This window comes from Culex quinquefasciatus, chromosome 3 (genome assembly GCF_015732765.1).
Source record: "Culex quinquefasciatus strain JHB chromosome 3, VPISU_Cqui_1.0_pri_paternal, whole genome shotgun sequence".
Lineage (NCBI taxonomy): Eukaryota > Metazoa > Arthropoda > Insecta > Diptera > Culicidae > Culex > Culex quinquefasciatus.
Genome location: NC_051863.1, coordinates 196,763,319 through 196,782,662, shown reverse-complemented (window position 1 = coordinate 196,782,662; position 19,344 = coordinate 196,763,319). Strand labels below are relative to the sequence as shown.

Sequence of the window (19,344 nt, the reverse complement as noted above, 5' to 3'; positions counted from 1 at the left end):
TATTTTCAGCAAAAAGGAGTATGCAGTAATTATTGTACTGTTCAGACCATGCCTCTACGCAATTTTTTGCAATTTAAATGTAGATGGTGCCATTCTAAAGCAGAAAATGTGAAAAACATGCAAAAAATTAAAAAAGTGACTGTAAAAACGTGAAAAAAATTTATAGACAAAATTTTATTATATTTGGTGGTAGAATAGGCCAAGAACTACTAAAACAAATATAAACTAAACAAGACAAATTAAATGCAAATTAAAATATTAAAAAGAAAACAAGAAAAACATAAAACAAGAGAAGTAAAGTTTTTCGTAGAATAAAAGTTGCTCAAAATTACCTCCTAAAAACAGGAAAAAAAATATTTTCGAAAAATAAATTGGGCAGTAGAGGGTTAAAGGATAATTCTAGAGTTTTTTAAAAGGTCCTATAAACATATGAAACACAAAAGCTTATACAGTCGACTCTCTGGTTGTCAATATCCAAGGGACCGTCGAGGAAGAGAATCATCAGTTTACAGAACGATGCAAAATGAAGACTCGATTGAAAATATGTTTTTCTTGGTACCCAGCTATGGGAGAGAATCATGGCAACGTCCATCAAACAAAAACAAACTAATGTCAAACACCCTTCAAAGCTTCGTTTCGCCAAGAAAAATGTCTATGCAAGCCATGAGATGGTGACAATATTGACAACCGGAAGAGATTTTTAAAGCAAACAGAATCCAAGGGACCGTCGAGGAAGAGATCCTTCAAGCAAGAGAAAATATCGAGGAATAAAGCCGATCGAAGTATGCAGTTTGAAGGAACTGAAGAATTCATCATTAGATGGAGCAATATTGATATCGAGAAGATCGACAGCCAGAGAGTCGACTGTATGACCTTTAAAAAAAACTCTAGAATTCTAGAGTTATACGCCAATACGCCTATGTACAACAGGACTTTTTGAAAAAGAAAGCGAGATTTATCCAACGTCAACAAATTTCATCAAAAGTATATCTAAATTTCCGTACACAGTGGTGCAAATTCCAAATTTCAGCAGAAATTTTTATTTTCGTAAAAAATGTATAGTTTTGAACTTCGCTGTCTGAAAAACTGTTTCAATTATAAAGGAGCAAATTTGTCCATCGATTCTTCAAGTCCGAATAAGCCATTCTACAAGTCTCCATATAAACGTGGGCGCTGCCTGGAGAAGGAATTTTCAGATCGATTTGTTGTCTTCGACGAAGTTGTACGATATTTTTTATATGAAGAAATTAGATCCCGGAAATATGAAATTATGAAATTACCTATAAGAGGAATGACCAATTACCAATTTCATTTTAATACAAATTTCCTCAGAATTCTTACTCATTTTCTGAAGCTTTATTTCAACGAAGACAGCGAAGAAAAAAGCCTCTCCCCAAACAAGCGAGTAAATCATGGGAAGAGTGCTTACTCACTGACCGCCGTTATCTACCATTTACTCATGGGGTGTTACTACAAAGCAAAAAGCAACACAAAAAATCGAACTTGTTAATTTCGTTCACCACCTTCGTCATCGTCCGTGGCCGCAGACCCCAAGCTAAACGGTCTGCTGCTGCCGCTTGATCGCTACTAGACATAACGAGCTCTCCGCGAGAGAAGAAAGGAAACCTGAGCCACCATCATCAGCACCACCACCCACAACAACACCAGTGAGCAGTGTCTCGAAAATTTAGGTGAGTGGGTGGATGACTTGGCTGTAGCTTGCAGGGTACCTGCAGATGATTTGGACTTAGCTATTCAAACCGAACTTATCTGATGAAATTTCCCGAAAGATCTCAAATCCCAAAAAAATATTTTTTCTCAGTATAGAATAGCTACACAAACTCCACAATAACAATAACAAGTTTTGTGTGGCATCATTCGAGAGGAAAGACAAAAAACTCTCAATACAAACGATGCGATGGTAATTATGACACCGAAGTGATATTTATTTACACACAACACCTGTCCCATCCTGCTGATCCTTGTTGGCTTTCGAGAGAAAGCCCAGAAGGCGCAACAATTCGAACAACAAAAAGTGTAAGTCATAAAGTCCGTCCGTCCCCATCCCACGCCCACGCCAACATCACCTTCTTGGGGGAGTTTTGTCCTTCTCTCACGCAAAAGGCGACATCTCAGAGGTTCAGGTGCACGACGACGGAATATGATGACCTGCTGCACACGCTACTTAGGCGCCACGAACGGCCTTGAAGGCAGGGGGTTATCCGTTAGTAAATTACGACGATGTATTTAGTGGAGTAGTAGTAATTTAAAGTTGTTATCCTTCGGAAAGAACACGAAAGCAGCAAGGTGTTGTAGAGTTATCGAAGCATAACTCAGAGATTCCATGTCAAACCGGCAGGATTCAAAAGTGCTCCAATTTTGCTCAAATTTGGCATGGAAGTTCGTTGGCCAAATTATTAGACCCGAATTTTTTGTTTGGTGATTAAGGTGATCCTATCCTAAAAATGGTGGCCACAAAAATGTTATTTTGTTTATTGACCATTTTCACAAAAACCACATTTTTCAAGATATTTTTTTAAGAAATGATTCATATGTTTACAAACGTTCATATATATGCAACTGATAAATTCTCTGTGTTTTCGGTAAATGAAGTATAAATGTATATTTTTGTTTACTGACTGAATCATTGAATATATATTATGAGGAAAAGAAGCCATTTTTTGCCACCCAGTCGTCCTTACAAATTTGAGGGATAGTCAGACAAAAATGGTATGCATATATTCAAAAACTTGAAAAAGGAATTTCTGATCCATTTTGAATTTTCGGCTCTAAAAAACTATTAAAAATTACATTACATCAATTAGAAAATATAACACTTTTTTTTGTTTGAATTATATGTCGCACCAATTTAGAATAAACAAATGTTGAACAATATTGATAATGAAATAAATTGAATCAACAAATATTTTGAATATGATTTAGATAACATAACAACTGTACATGTCATCTTGAATGAAAGTTTGATAAAAAAAAATGTTTGCGCAGTTATGGTTGTTAGAAAAAAATGTATATATTTTTGTTTTGATTTGACTGTTTTTTTTTGCAAATTATACTGAAAATTTTACAATTTTTAAATTTTTCAAATTATTTACTCGAGGAAAATTGAAGGGTTTTTTTAAATAATAAAAAAAGCTTATTAAACATTAAATAGAAACTACGGAGAATTATTCTACTTCAGCAATTCCCCACAAAAACAGCATGGAAAAAAACAAAAGTCCTCGGATCGGGCTCAAAATTTGTCTGGGGGTTCCCTGGCCGAAATGATTAGACCAGTATTTTTTTGTTTGGCCATTAGGGTGACCTACGGCGTGTTAAGGTGGTCTGAAAAATGGCAATTTTCGTCGATTTTCGCAAAAACCACTTTTTTCGAAAAATCATAACTCCTCGCCATTTTAACCGATTTCAATTGTCTTATACGCAAATGAAAGGTTATAAGTTGGCCTTTCAAAGAAAAATAGTAAGAAGTTTCAAAAATTTAGCCTAACATATGAAAAGGGCGTATGAAACTTTAAGATGCCGTTTTAACGGTGTCTGGACCAAAGAGCCTATGTCTGGAAATATTTTTATCTGATTCCCCGGAACATTTTTACATAACATACTAAAATATGGGAGGAGTTCATTAACAGGATTCCGAGATATGATTTTTTGAAAATAAAATCCGTGTTTTTCGACGCGCCGCGCGCAAAAACCGGAAAATGACGAAATTGGCAAAAAATCAACTTTTTCCACTAAAACTAAGATAACTCCAAAATTTCAACGATGACCTATAGATGTTTAGGTACCAAAATTTTCGTAATTAAAAGCACGCAACTTTTGGTACCCAAACATCTATAGGTCATTGCTGAAATTTTGAAGTTATCGCAGTTTTAGTGAAAAAAGCTGTTTTTTGCCGATTTCGTCATTTTATTTTCAAAAAATCATATCTCGGAATTCTGTTAATGAACTCCTCCCATTTTTTGGTATGTTATGTAAAAATGTCCGGGGAATCCGATAAAAATATTTCCAGACATAGGCTCTTTGGTCCAGACACCGTCAAAACGGCATTTTAAAGTTTCATACGCCCTTTTCATATGTTAGACTAGATTTTTGAAACTTCTTACTATTTTTCTTTGAAAGGTCAACTTATCACCTTTCATTTGCGTATAACACAATTGAAATCGGTTGAAATGTCGAGGAGTTATGATTTTTCGAAAAAAAGTGTTTTTTGCGAAAATCGACTAAAATGGCCATTTTTCAGACCACACTAACACGGCGTAGATCACCCTTATGGCCAAACAAAAAAATACGGGTTTAATTATTTCGGCCAGGGAACCCTCAGAAAATTTTAGAGCCCGATCCGAGCACTTTTGTTTTTTTCCATGCTGTTTTTGTGGGGAATTGCTGACTTGGAAGCTTGACAAAAAAATCTCTGAAATTGAATATTCAACTCAAAATTGTCTTCATTTGCTTGCTTTCCTGCCTATAATATTTTCAACACGTAGAAGCCACGCATCGAGCAATACTCGTTATCGTTAGCCCCTTTGAAGCAAAGCAGAGCGAAAACACCTCACTTTCCACCCAAAAAAAAATGGAACCAAACCCCCAACCGGCAATAAGCCTTCGGTTGTCGGGACGGTCGAATGGTGAAGAAATTCAATCCACCCACCTTCAGAAAGAGGGAAAAAGTGTCGCAACATCAAACACGTGACAATCGTGGTGGTTATCGATTACCAGTCGTACCACACGCGTCCGCGTAGTCGTCCAGGTAAAAGCAAAAACTATAATGAGCTGCTGCTTTAGGGAAAGGACACCTACCATAAATGACGTGACGGCCAGCTGGGACAACCCGTCCACGTACGGTCCCAGGACGTTGTGTTCCCGCACCTTCAGCGACTGCTTGCTGGTCTTCGGGTCGAGCAGGTCGTGCACCTTTTCGTTGTAGATCTCCATGTAGGACACCTCGACCTTGTAGTTCAGCTCGTCCGTCTGTTTGGCCGCGATCGACGCAAACAGTTCGTCGCACAGCCGCGGAATGATGCCCTTGTTCTCCTGGTTGCCCATCATCGTGTACGACTTGCCCGAGCCGGTCTGGCCGTACGCGAAGATACACGCGTTGTAGCCCTGGAACGCATTGTCCAGGATGTCCCGGCCGACGTCCTTGAAGACCAGCTCCTGCGAGGCGAAATTCTCCGCCACCGGGTCCGTCGAGTAGAAGCAGTGGTCGAACGCAAACATTTTTGGCGGTTTTCTGCACAGATTGAGATAGAGAGAAAGAGAGAGAAGAAAAAGCAGTGTTATAAAACTGTACATTCATTCATTCATTCGTAGTTGGTCAGGTGGGTAGCAAAAGCAAAAGTTAGGTTTTCTGGTTCGTCGGCGGTTGGTCAGTCAGGTCTACAAAAAGGAGGCTACACAAAAGTTGGGCAATACGCGAGCATTTCTGCGCGCTCGTTACGGTACTTGGATCAATTGCTGAAACGTTTCGTTGGTTGTTCCAGTGCATCGCCGTGGCCGCGCAGCGGTGACCGGCTTGTGGCGCGATAGTCGGTCTAATGCGTTGGGTTTACTTTGTCTATTTAATGGAAGTTCTCACATGATTGACACTTTAAGGATTCTGTCCTATTTACCTCAATTTAGACTGAAAAAGTGTCATGCCACCAGAAAAGTGGTAAAATTACACTTTTTCAGAGAAAAAATTACACAACTTTTCTGACATAAGATGTAACTCTTCACAGATGTAATATTACCATGATTTCTGTTACTGTGTAATTAAACAACTTATTCTTCCAAACTATTGACAGAAACTGCTGATGCTTGCTCACTTCCAACTGATCATTTTATTATTCGATTTCAATTGAACGTAAATTTGCTGATATGTCAACAAGTTAATGTTTCTATTCTAATTCTATTGTAAAAACCATAATTTTAAATAAATAAAAACAAAAAAGTAGTAGTATTTTACTAAAATTAAAATAGGCCGTTGGTAAAATTCTTCAACAAATTTCCGTTGCTTTTAATTTTAATATATACATTTGATCACTTGAAAACATTTTGATTTTTGCAGAACTTTTCTCAAAATTGCTAAAAATGGACATTAATTGATTTCTCATCTCTTCGAAAGCAGAATGGAAAATTTACAAAATATCATAATCATATCATATATTATTATATGTTCAATTTTCTCAGCTTTTTGAATATGCATATTCCTGCCAGCAGGTTTTTGAAGATTTATTTACATCGCAATTATTCAGCTTTTTGCATTTCCTTACGCGGGTTTTAGTTTTATATATTTTTTTTTTTTTTCAATTTGTCAATTATGTCAAAAGAAGCAATTTTGCATAATTTGTTTTTTTCCAGCAGGTATTCAATATCCATCACGGACTTGTCATACAAGACATTTTCTGGTCGGTTTGGTGTCTTCAGCAAAGTTGTAAGTTATGATGAGGACTTTTCAGCAAAAGTCTCTTTTTTTTATTTAGCATATTAAAATGAAAGTGGAATTCTGGAATCTTTTGACAACGCTAATACACAGAAAAATAAAAAAAATATAACTTTATTTTTGAAATAGGGTTTTTCACAAAACTAGATTTTGACAAATTTTGAACACTTTTGTGCCCTATAGTGTTTGACGGATAAATTGTTTTTGGCAAAATTATTAAGTAATTCTTGAAAAGCATCGAAAATATACTCTAATAAAGAAAAAAATGTTAACATATTTATTTATTAGTTGAAAATTGCGATCAAAAAGTCCTTATGTTATGTGTTTTCATGTTATAGACTCTTCCGAAATTCAGTGTGGACGAAGCAACTGATTTGCATTTGCAGCACAAAAATGAGACAGTTGAATATAAAAAAAAGTTTGTCTATGTCCATCCCTTAAAAAAATCATTTTCAAAAAGATGCCTTACATTTTTTTATAAGTTGATTCCACCTAGAGCGTCCAATTTCCCGGGGTTACAAATTTGCCGGAAAACGGGAAATTTTCTGCCAATTTCCCGGGAATTCCCGGGTAATTTTAAATTTATTGAAAGTTGTTATGATCTTGGTTTTAATTAATATTGTGCAACAAAATTGTATAGGACATCAACATCAATGGTTTAAATAAGTTTGAAGATCAATTAACAGCTTGACTGCATGCAAAAAATCATTCAACTACAATAAAATGTATTTTGGTATTTTTTGATGATAAATTTTAAACTTGCCTCTGTGACCAGTTTATTGAAATGAGAAAAAAAACATGCAAAAATTATGTTTTTCATGACAAATACTGGTTTCAGCTCTTGAACAATTGGTAAAGCTTTTTAGTGTTGGTTTTACTCTAAACAACCCAATGTTTTCAAATATTTGAAGCAAGCTTTGAATATTTTTTTGCATTTTTTGAAAACAAACAATAGAGAGTAATTTTTCAATGATTTTTTTGTATTATTATGTATTATGCAACATGATTTAAATTATACGATAAATTAACATCATTCCACAAAAAGTCTTCCATTTTTCACATTTAACCCTCTAACACCTGTAGTTGCACCAGTGCTCCATAATTCTTTTACTTCAAATTTTAATTTCTTTAGTACTAGGTAATACCTAGAATAATTCAACTAATTGAATTAATTCTTTTTGAACAAATTAGATTTTCATCTCATTTGGTCATGGTAAATAAAAACGTAAAAAATCTCAATTTTAATTTGAAGGTAAGGAGTTAATATTGTTTTGATTAAATAACATCAATCTGTTAAAAGCAGTGTTGCGTTCCTCACGCGCTCACGCGCTCGTGAGCGCTCACTTTTCGCTCATTCGTGAGGAGGAGCGCTGCGCGAGCTAGCTCAACTAATTGAATTAATTCTTTTTGAACAAATTAGATTTTCATCTCATTTGGTCATGGTAAATAAAAACGTAAAAAATCTCAATTTTAATTTGAAGGTAAGGAGTTAATATTGTTTTGATGAAATAACATCAATCTGTTAAAAGCAGTGTTGCGTTCCTCACGCGCTCACGCGCTCGTGAGCGCTCACTTTTCGCTCATTCGTGAGGAGGAGCGCTGCGCGAGCTAGCTCACGTTTGCCCGCGCTCACGTTTGCTCCGATTTTTTCAGCTCGCGTTTGCCCCACGCTCGCGCTCGCGCTCATTTTTCGCTCACGGAGCGCTCACTTTGGAAGTATCGCGAATCGTTTTACTTTTTGAGACAGTTTTTTGTTTTTCAATCCTAGTTTGATTTTGTACTTAAGGCGCAGCATGTCAGTGGAAACAAGGGAAGGTTATGAGCGCGTGAACAAAATGGACTGTAATCCTTAGAAAAATTTACAAAACAATGAAATAATTCAAGAAGATTTATGTTGGGGTAAGTTCGATTCAATGTTATATGCTTGGTTGAATAAAATATAAAACTGGGTAAAATTGTTGAAACAGTTCTCTTTTTACAAAAAGCCTCCAAATTGCTAGTGTTTGAAATAACCCATTTGAATGAAATAATAAAAAATGGCATTGTTATGTTTTAGCACATAAAGGGTGGCCCCTCTTCCGTCAAGTAAATTATATTTAACACTTCCGCTACCAAGCCTCTGAAAATATTCAATTACAGATTCAATAAATGATTTTTTTGAATATGGACATTCTCTAAAATGTTCAGAATATGAGGGATGATTATAACTTTTATAAAGCTCACTGCTGTTTTTTTAAAGGTCCAATAAAACATTTTTTTTTGTGTTTTTAAAACCGCCTTGAGTCAAAATTCCGGATTCTAAAAACTTAAAATAAACATTTGTCAATTAAATCATTTTTTTGTACATATCAGTGCATCTCTTCACGTCAATGATTTTTTTACATTTAGAATGAGTTAGCTCTTTGTTAGCACACTCAAGAGTGAATCATTCTGCCCCTTGGCTAATTCTGAATTTAAATAGAACGTACATTTCGGTTCGCCGACTAAATTCATTTTATTGTTTACTTTTGTTTGTTTGACCACTTTCTTGATTGTTTTTGCTGCCTGTGCTGAGATAGTTCTAGAAACTTCGTTTAAAACAGGCAGATGCTTCAACAAGGAAAAACAACTACCTACTTTGGCTCACCAGCTCACGTGAGCGCAAAACGCTCCGGTGAGCGTGAGCGAGCACGAGCTACCTGATAAAAACTCACGCTCCAGCTGGAGCGAGCACGCTTTCCGTGAGCGCTCGCTCATTCGCAACCCTGGTTAAAAGCTTACCTAATTGTAATAATTTAATACTCATCAAGCAAGATCTATTCCCAGTTGCTTCAAAAATTAATTTTATCAGAAATAATTCTGATAATCTGATTAATTATATATAAACCAAACAATACATTTTATTGAACAAAATCATGTTGAGTTTGCTCATTTATTGTTTTTTTTTTTCAGAGGGAGCGTTCTTTTATTACGTAACGCGAAAAATCGGATTTTTAGACCCCCTCCCCCCCTCCTCGTAACAAAATGTCCATACAAATTTAAAAAAAAATGTATGGAGCGAAACACGGCCTCCGACCCTCCCCGCAACTGCGTTACGTAATAAAAGAACGCTAACAGAGCAATTTCAAAAAATAGTTCCAAAAAATTAAGAAAATGTATACTTCCGCTTGAATTTCGGGAATTCCCGGGAAATTTACCAATTTCCGGGAAACGGGAAATATTTTTTCCCGGGAAATCCGGGATTTTTTATTCCGGGACGAGAAATTGGACGCTCTAATTCCACCATTTGGTTACTGGGACATGGCTATGCAAAAAATGAAATTTAGAAAATGTAAGAAGTTGCTCAAAATTGATAAAAATTGTTCTAACCAATCAATTTTTTTAAATGAAAATAATATTGTCATTCAATTCTTCCAAAACATGTATAATAGTAAAAAAATCGATTATCTTTCCATCTCTATGAGTCAACCGTGGATTAACTTAAAGCCCGCTGCGCGGCCTTCTCATTCACACTGGAGTTGTGAGTGTAACTGTTCATCGTCAACATAAGTCAACCAACCGCCAAACAAGTTCATGTCGATGCATCGCCATCACAAATGTATAGCGAACGGGAGACTTGTGCTCAAAGTTCGATTATTTAATCAATTATCCGACTTATTAACCCTTGTTTTACGTATAACTCCATTTCTGTTTTATGTTTGTATAAATTAATTGGTTAACCCTATCCAACATCCAACCCCGCCTCTAAACGGAATTTTATTTGACCAATTTTATTCTTCAAAAAGCGTTGGAAAAGAAATTTTTTAGTTGAAATTCTAAAATCGAAAAAGTTACTGGAAAATTACGAAAAACAGCAAACATGCAAAAGATAATAATTGGAGATTGTAGAATTACCTGAAACTACCAATAAAAAACATAATGATAAATAAAATGAAGTTTAGTTAAGTAAATATTTATGTTGCTCAAATTGACCTGAACAAAGGAAAACTAAAATGTTCGCAATAAAATGTTTAAAACTGTAGCTTTTTTTTTTTGCTATTTTGGGTTTTTTAGAATACCCCTGACTCAAGGCGGTTTCAAAAACACACAAAAAGCAAGTTATTTGTTAGATTGAAGCTCAACTAGAAAAGGGTTGAGTTGTAGAGGGATAACTGGAAATTGGTACAAGCTTATCGCTCGAAATCAATAAAGACTTTCACACCAACCCCGCGGGGTCAGCGATTTGCCAACGGCCTGAGTTCAGTTGCCAGAAGGACGTCACTCATAATTCTGTACAACGGTCAGAACAGTTCTTGAATAGAGAGACGGCTGACACTGACGAATGACCGAGCCACGTAGCCCAGTGGTAACGCTTCCGCCTCGTAAGCGGTAGATCGGGGTTCAAATCCCGGCTCGGACCAACACAACTGGTGATCTTTTCTCTTCTGGAATCGATTGCTTAGTAAAGGGAAGGTAGTGTATCGTCACAAACTGGACCTTATCACGACACCTTAGGGAGGCGACCTATGGAATGTTAACATTAACCTTAACATGTTAACATTAAGTTGAGAATGCAACTGCCACTGAATCCGCTTTGTAAATGCCGGCCCCGATACTCTTCAAGGGTGTTCCCCTCAGGAACTGGGAAAGATTTACTTTTACTTGACACTGGCTAACAACAAAGCGGCGTTTGTGCCTGTTGTGGCTGTTAAGTACAATGTTCAACATTTATTAATTGTTTTGTGGTGCAATCGATGTGAGAGTGCGTTTGCCGGTTTGTGTTTTACTTTGCTACGCACTAATGATCAAGTGTTGCGAAAAAGTGGCAATTGGTATTTATTGCTGTAATCAACTTTTTTTTCTTTCAATTTAGGGAACGACTTGGCGTCTTCAAGACAAATAAATAGTTTAATTTCAGTTTGGAAAACAAGATTTAATCAAACCTTTTCAACCAGGATGACCACACAACCCTTTTTTAGAAGCAAAACTCCGAACCAAGGTCTGATTAAAATTTACGCTTCTTGGAATAACAATTTCCATCCCGAGACCACGGGACCGGTGTACATGGCCCGACGACCGTAAAGGAAATTGCTAGCCAAAATTGAGCAATCCAACCTGTGAAGTTGAACAAGTGTGTTTGTGTGCCGTAGTGTGAGCTTAAGTCTGTGTAATATTTTTGTGGAGCTTCACCACTGCAAACACTGACTGATAGTGGCAGGTCAGCAGACCTGAATTTCACCGGAATGAAAGCACCAGACACACAAACAAGGAGAGAGTGCCACATACAGCACACACACAAACTCCCCCCAAACGAGCAACTTTTACACTGCTGCTGCTGTTTGTAGTTGGCTTGTGCGAAAGGGGGTAAAACATCTGAGGTTGGTTTGGGAAAACATAAACTTGCCCATTGATGAGCACAAAAGCGTTTGTGCCCCAACAGTTTTGACCTTGTCTAATGAAGACGGAGTACTGTTCAGAGCCTAAAAGTTCTTCCGAAGTTTGGGGCACCAGCTGCAACGATGTCCAACGTGGAAGTTTCTACATCGATGTGATGCTATTGGGAGGTAAAATTAGGCCAACGGTGAAATAAAGTCGAGCAATGTAGGGTGCTCTTATCAGTCACTTGAACCAACTGACTGCAACGACACCGACCCGTACCACCATATCGAAATATTGCCAGTTCCGAGGTACAATTCCGTAAACCACGAGCGATAGACATTTTCAGGGTTGTTACGGGAGAGTCGAAAAAAAATCCGCGCCAAATCCGCGCCGACCTAAAATCCGGAACCGCTCAAAATCCACGCCATATAAAAAAATATCGCGACCAACATTTAAGAAATTTTATTTTTTAGTGAAGAAAAACTAATTTAGAAAGTATTTGGTAAAAAACTCGTTTTATGATAAAAGGCTCCAAAAGAAAGAAAGCAAAAAATCCATGTAAAAAAAATCCTCAAGAGACGGTCAAGGCAAGGGTCATGAAAAAAAATCTTCAAAATAGAAAATACAATATTTAAAAACCTTAAAATTTAACTTCAAAAACAAAACCACAAAATTAAATCAAAATCTAAAATTATAATATGATAAAATTTTAAATTTTGGAAGTCTAAATATTCAAAATCTAAGATTTTTTATAAAGTTTGTAATCCAAAATCCTCGCTAAAATTTCACTCCGAAAGAAATTTAATTTCTGATATTTAAAATAATGTCTTCTCATAATTTCAAAATCACTTACATAAAATAGGACTTCCAAAATTGTGGAATTCAAGAATTTAAGATCTAAGAATTTAAAAATAAAATCATTTAAGAATTTACGAATTAAAGAATTTCTGAATTTAAGAATTTAAGAATTTAAGAATTTAAGAATTTAAGAATTTAAGAATTTAAGAATTTAAGAATTTAAGAATTTAAGAATTAAGGAATTTAAGAATTTAAGAATTTAAGAATTTAAGAATTTAAGAATTTAAGAATTTAAGAATTTAAGAATTTAAGAATTTAAGAATTTAAGAATTTAAGAATTTAAGAATTTAAGAATTTAAGAATTTAAGAATTTAAGAATTTAAGAATTTAAGAATTTAAGAATTTAAGAATTTAAGAATTTAAGAATTTAAGAATTTAAGAATTTAAGAATTTAAGAATTTAAGAATTTAAGAATTTAAGAATTTAAGAATTTAAGAATTTAAGAATTTAAGAATTTAAGAATTTAAGAATTTAAGAATTTAAGAATTTAAGAATTTAAGAATTTAAGAATTTAAGAATTTAAGAATTTAAGAATTTAAGAATTTAAGAATTTAAGAATTTAAGAATTTAAGAATTTAAGAATTTAAGAATTTAAGAATTTAAGAATTTAAGAATTTAAGAATTTAAGAATTTAAGAATTTAAGAATTTAAGAATTTAAGAATTTAAGAATTTAAGAATTTAAGAATTTAAGAATTTAAGAATTTAAGAATTTAAGAATTTAAGAATTTAAGAATTTAAGAATTTAAGAATTTAAGAATTTAAGAATTTAAGAATTTAAGAATTTAAGAATTAAGAATTTAAGAATTTAAGAATTTAAGAATTTAAGAATTTAAGAATTTAAGAATTTAAGAATTTAAGAATTTAAGAATTTAAGAATTTAAGAATTTAAGAATTTAAGAATTTAAGAATTTAAGAATTTAAGAATTTAAGAATTTAAGAATTTAAGCATTTAAGAATTTAAGAATTTAAGAATTTAAGAATTTAAGAATTTAAGAATTTAAGCATTTAAGAATTTAAGAATTTAAGAATTTAAGAATTTAAGAATTTAAGAATTTAAGAATTTAAGAATTTAAGAATTTAAGAATTTAAGAATTTAAGAATTTAAGAATTTAAGAATTTAAGAATTTAAGAATTTAAGAATTTAAGAATTTAAGAATTTAAGAATTTAAGAATTTAAGAATTTAAGAATTTAAGAATTTAAGAATTTAAGAATTTAAGAATTTAAGAATTTAAGAATTTAAGGATTCAGGAATTTAAGAATTTAAGGATTTAAGAATTTTAGAATTTTAGAATTTTAGAATTTTAGAATTTTAGAAATTTAGAATTTTAGAATTTTAGAATTTTAGAATTTTAGAATTTTAGAGTTTTAGAATTTTAGAATTTTAGAATTTTAGAATTTTAGAATTTTAGAATTTTAGAATTTTAGAATTTTAGAATTTTAGAATTTTAGAATTTTAGAATTTTAGAATTTTAGAATTTTAGAATTTTAGAATTTTAGAATTTTAGAATTTTAGAATTTTAGAATTTTAGAATTTTAGAATTTTAGAATTTTAGAATTTTAGAATTTTAGAATTTTAGAATTTTAGAATTTTAGAATTTTAGAATTTTAGAATTTTAGAATTTTGAATTTTACAATTCTAGAATTTTAGAAATTTAGAATTTTAGAATTTTAGAATTTAAAAATTTAAGAATTTAAGAATATAAGAATTTAACAATTTAAGAATAAAAGAATTTAGGCTTTTAGAATTTAAGAATTTATAAGCTTAAGGATACTAAAATCATTTTAGATTTGAGAAATTTTTTTCTTATTGTTTTGAATTTGATATTTTTTAGTTTTTAAATTTTGATTGTTTTTACAGTATGTAAAAAAAGTATTTACACCCCTTGAGCACCATGCACATTTTGTGATGAAATATGTAAAAAATTTAAAGTTTGACAGGAACCTAGTACTACGTTTTGTTCAAAAACTCATGCCAAACATTTTGCTACAAACAGCTCATGAAAAGATGATTTCTATAAAAAGTTATATAACAAATACTATTACGAAAATAAAAAGGTGCAAAAAGTTTGTACACCTTTCGAAAAATTAACATAAATAATGTTATTTGTTGACAAATCACCATAAATCCAGTCTCCCAACTCCAAATAGGCATCCTTGACTGATTAAAAATAATTTGGATTGAATATAAAGTTTACTAACTGCTTAGTATAAAAGTTTATATAACTCTGAAATTCTATATAAAACTTATCTAAACTTAATTTTGCAAACTTTTAATTCAACTAAATGTCAATATATTACCATAGAATTGCTAAATAAACATTTTGGAGTGGGTATAACACCGTTTTGGGGGTATTTGTATCGATAGAATAGATTTTTCGTTGGAATTTCGTACCAACCCGGAATTATGTCGTCGGAAAATCCGCCGGCATCCGAACCGGTCCACAATTCTTAAGTCAACCTATGTGGCATCGGAAAGGGCATAAAATTTCCGATCTTTTGATACCCATACATCTAGGTTTTCTATAAAACCCACGATTTTAAATACCTGGGCAAAAAGTAAGTTTGATCCACGAGAACAAAATTACGAAATTCCATACATTTTTGGCAGATTGCTCAAACAAAACCATAACAACGTTTTTACCTAGGTATTTAAAATCGTGGTTTTATAGAAAACCTAGATGTATGGGTATCAAAAGATCGGAAATTTTATGCCCTTTCCGATTCCACATAGGTTGACTTAAGAATTGTGGACCGGTTCGATGCCGGCGGATTTTCCGACGACGTAATTCCGGGTTGGTACGAAATTCCAACGAAAATCTATTCTATCGATACAAATACCCCAAAACGGTGTTATACCCACTCCAAAATGTTTATTTAGCAATTCTATGGTAATATATTGACATTTAGTTGAATTAAAAGTTTGCAAAATTAAGTTTAGATAAGTTTTATATAGAATTTCCAGAGTTATATAAACTTTTATACTAAGTAGTTAGTAAACTTTATATTCAATCCAAATTATTTTTTTAATCAGTCAAGGATGCCTATTTGAAGTTGGGAGACTGGATTTATGGTGATTTGTCAACAAATAACATTATTTATATTAATTTTTCGAAAGGTGTACAAACTTTTTTTGCACCTTTTTTAGTTTCGTAATAGTATTTGTTATATAACTTTTTATAGAAATCATCTTTTCATGAGCTTTTTGTAGCAAAATGTCTGGCATGAGTTTCTGAACAAAACGTAGTACTAGGTTTCTGTCAACATTAAATTGTTTAGATGTTTCATCACAATATGTGCGTAGTGCCCAAGGGGTGTAAATACTTTTTTTACATACTGTAAATCAGATATTTGATCCGTATTTTGCCTTTTCTGACAGTTGGTTGTAATGTCATCATCCGCGGAAAACTTTGTGAGGTGTGCCAAAGCGAAGAACTGGACATTTCTGCAGAAAGAGTGAAGTCTTCCGAGTGTTGGTCCAGAAGGGATTTCTACTTTCTTTTCGTATGGATATCGTTGAAGACGTCGGGATGCTGTTCCAAGGAAATTGGAATGTTGGGTTCCGATCCCTACGAAATCTACCAAGCCGATGGATCGGAATTTTGCTTGTGAAGGAGGTTTATTATGGATCGTTGAATCTGAATCTTGATTTGGTGAGATCTATCCATTTTATCTATCATTATTTGATAGAAGATTTTTTTTTCCCTAATTTTATATAATATTCTATTGATCAAATGATATATCCATATTATCCCTTTCCCACCTTCCCTTTCCCCTATCCTCATTTCCTCCTCCCAACCCCCCGCCTCTAAATATTATTATCTGCCAAATTTACACTAACACACCACACCACAACTGATTCGGAGCGTTTGGTACGGTATGTCCACGCATCCTTCCTCCCTGATGATTCTGTGAAATGTGATCCGTTCACAGAATCTGTCTCTGCGGTTAATGCAACGCAGTAGGCCTGGCCGCTTTAATTTTTGCTATACATTTTCGGGGTAACTCGGATGTACTGTAATCATTAATATTGACAAGAAAGGACTTGAGGCGTAATCTTACCACAAGTTCTTCCAGGATGCTTTCTTCGGACTGGCTGCGCTTGTGTTCGATTAGATTAGATTAGATTAGATTAGATTTGATTGTTTTTAAATCTTCAAATTTTCGATGACTCAATTTTTTTTGTATTTTGAATTTCAGATTGCTAAAATTTTTAATTTCGAAATTACGATTTTAGAAATTTCGAAAAAAAATTAATATGTATTTGATTTTTTTTGTTATTATAAAAACTATCAAAACATTTTTTTTCGATTTTTTAAATTTCTGAAGCATTGAATTTGAAATGTTCTGATCTTTTTATTTTCGCCAACAATGTTTAAATTTAGAAAAAAAAAAATATTTCTACCGATTAACTTCCATTCCAACATTTTAAAGAGGAGGCCAGCTTCTGTTACGTCCAATCAAGCTCATATTTGGCGCCCACCAGAACAAGCCCCAATAATAGTTGTTGTTACACATTCTAATGTCTATATCTTAGGGAAAAGTTTGTAATATTTGATTTACAAAATTAAAAATTGAATAAATTCAGTTTAAAATTAAAAATAAATAAGGTTAAAAATCATTACTCAAAACTCTAAAGAAATTAAATATTCAGAGCCGGAGATGTTAAGAAATGACAAGAAACATATAAAAAATAATTTCTACATTATCTTTATCTCCATTTTTAGACGTTTCGTACTAAGGAAATACAAACAAACATTTTCAAAATTGCCATCCGCGCGAAATCCGCGCCTGAGCAAAATTAGCCAGCAAATCCGCGCCAGATCCGCGCTACCCGCGCGAAACGCGCCATCCGCGCGATCCGCGCCGTCTGTAACAACCCTGCATTTTTGTAAACTGGCACATTATTGATGAAATTGACTCAATTTATAGCTTCTGAGAGGTATATTTGTGCTAATTAGTGCAAATGCGCCAGAAGCTACTTTTTTTGTTTACTTTACAGTTGCGCGTGCCTGTAAGTATTTGTAGACGGATCGATTAATTGTATAGGTGAATTTAAAAAACATCAAAAGTAAAATATTTTGTTGATTTAAAGAAACTGAAATAAGCTAAAGGCATTGTTTAATCGTAATGAAGAAAAATATTTAACAAATTTTAATAAATTCACAGAGTTATTTGAACAGGATTTTTTCTGTGAATAAAGAAATCAATAACAAATAAAATATCACAGTTTTCACAACTTGTTCGCATTTTTCCCGGAGGAATCTTAAAAATAAACTAGGTCAAAGTATATTTAAAAAATGCATCAACTAAAAAACATTTCAAATTTCAAACTATTAACTGCTTTTTAATGCAGCAACACTTTTTTCACAAATTTATCGCAGAATAATTCACTACGCTTAAGCAAATAGACCAATTTTGTATTATTTTTTTGTCATTGAATAGAAATATCAAAGAAATCTAATTAAAAAAAAACATTCTACCTTTTTAAACTAGAAACAACTCCAATCGTGTTCTTCTATGAATAGAGTAGACACTAGAAAGTTCCCTGTGAGTAAAAATCGAATCGATATCCCAGCCTCGAAGCTATAATCACATGGAAAAAGTCTCCGATAAACAGTCCAATCCAACAAACACACACGACCAGAGAAAAAAACATCCAAAGGACTCCAACGTCCAGAGAAGCGAAAAAGAAACAGCAGTCCAAATCGACGACAAACACTCGTGCCAAGCGAAACCAAAGGACCAGCAACGCTCCAGACACGGTGGCATCGGAAATGGAACCTCATTTCCGTCCGGTTGTGTCTCCTGACCCGGTTCCACATTCCAGTCCCCACCCATCCTTGGTAGACTCCTCGTCGTCCAAGTTGCTGCTGCTGCTGCTACACTGTCAGTACACAGCATTCGATTGCCGCTCGATTACCTAATAATTGCCGAGCTTTTTCTTCTTCTTCTTTTTCATCGGTCTCTTGCTTCAGTTCAGTTCATGCAACTTCTTCGACTACATTTAGTGGTGGTGCTGCACTTGGAGTCAAGAGCCAAAACAGCCATCCCTGTAACCTGCTCGGCTCGCGTTCACCTACATTACGCGAGGTTTATCTACCACACCAAGTCCTCAGTCCAGCACGCGGTTGGTCTAGCGCGCGCTGGGTTGTCATAAGGGGGCAGTGGTTCTTAACCAACTTTCAAAATTTTCGAAGGTTCAAAAATTCACATACTTCACGAGTCGGAATTGGAGAGAAGCAGTCCAGAACCGAGTTAGGTGACAACGCATCCGGTGACAGCTCATGACCCGGAGGTTGCACGAGCATTAAAAATAAAGTAAGTAGGTAGGAGGAAAATCTTCAATCATTACGATTACGGAAGATGTTTACTGTACACATTACTTAACACTTACTCAAAATGTAAAACATAATATAAAAGGACGTTGCTTCAAATTGTAACCATTTCACAGCTGAAGAAAGAAATACGTATACGATGTAAAAATATAAATTACATAGAAACAGATAAAACTTTCACCTTGCCGACGAAATTTTAATCAGATTTTAATTTAAAATTACACTTTTTTTGACACAGAAACTTTCAGAAAGACATAAAAACTTCAAAAAAAAATAATCAGAAACTGGTTAAAATTACAAAAGCAAGTGATAATGTTCGTCTTGTTCAATGTAATTTCCTATCTTACACACTGATTTAGATTTTGCATGTTTT

At 33.7% G+C, this 19,344-nt stretch overlaps 1 protein-coding gene across 1 annotated transcript in view; it reads right to left on the bottom strand.

Moving 5' to 3' along the window:
• The window catches only part of LOC6031153 (kinesin-like protein KIF13A), a 63,667-nt gene that overhangs the window by 24,205 nt on the left and 20,118 nt on the right, over nt 1-19,344 (bottom strand). The window contains 1 exon segment of the mRNA XM_038266267.1: nt 4,816-5,248. Within this exon segment, the coding sequence (XP_038122195.1) occupies nt 4,816-5,248 (433 nt within the window).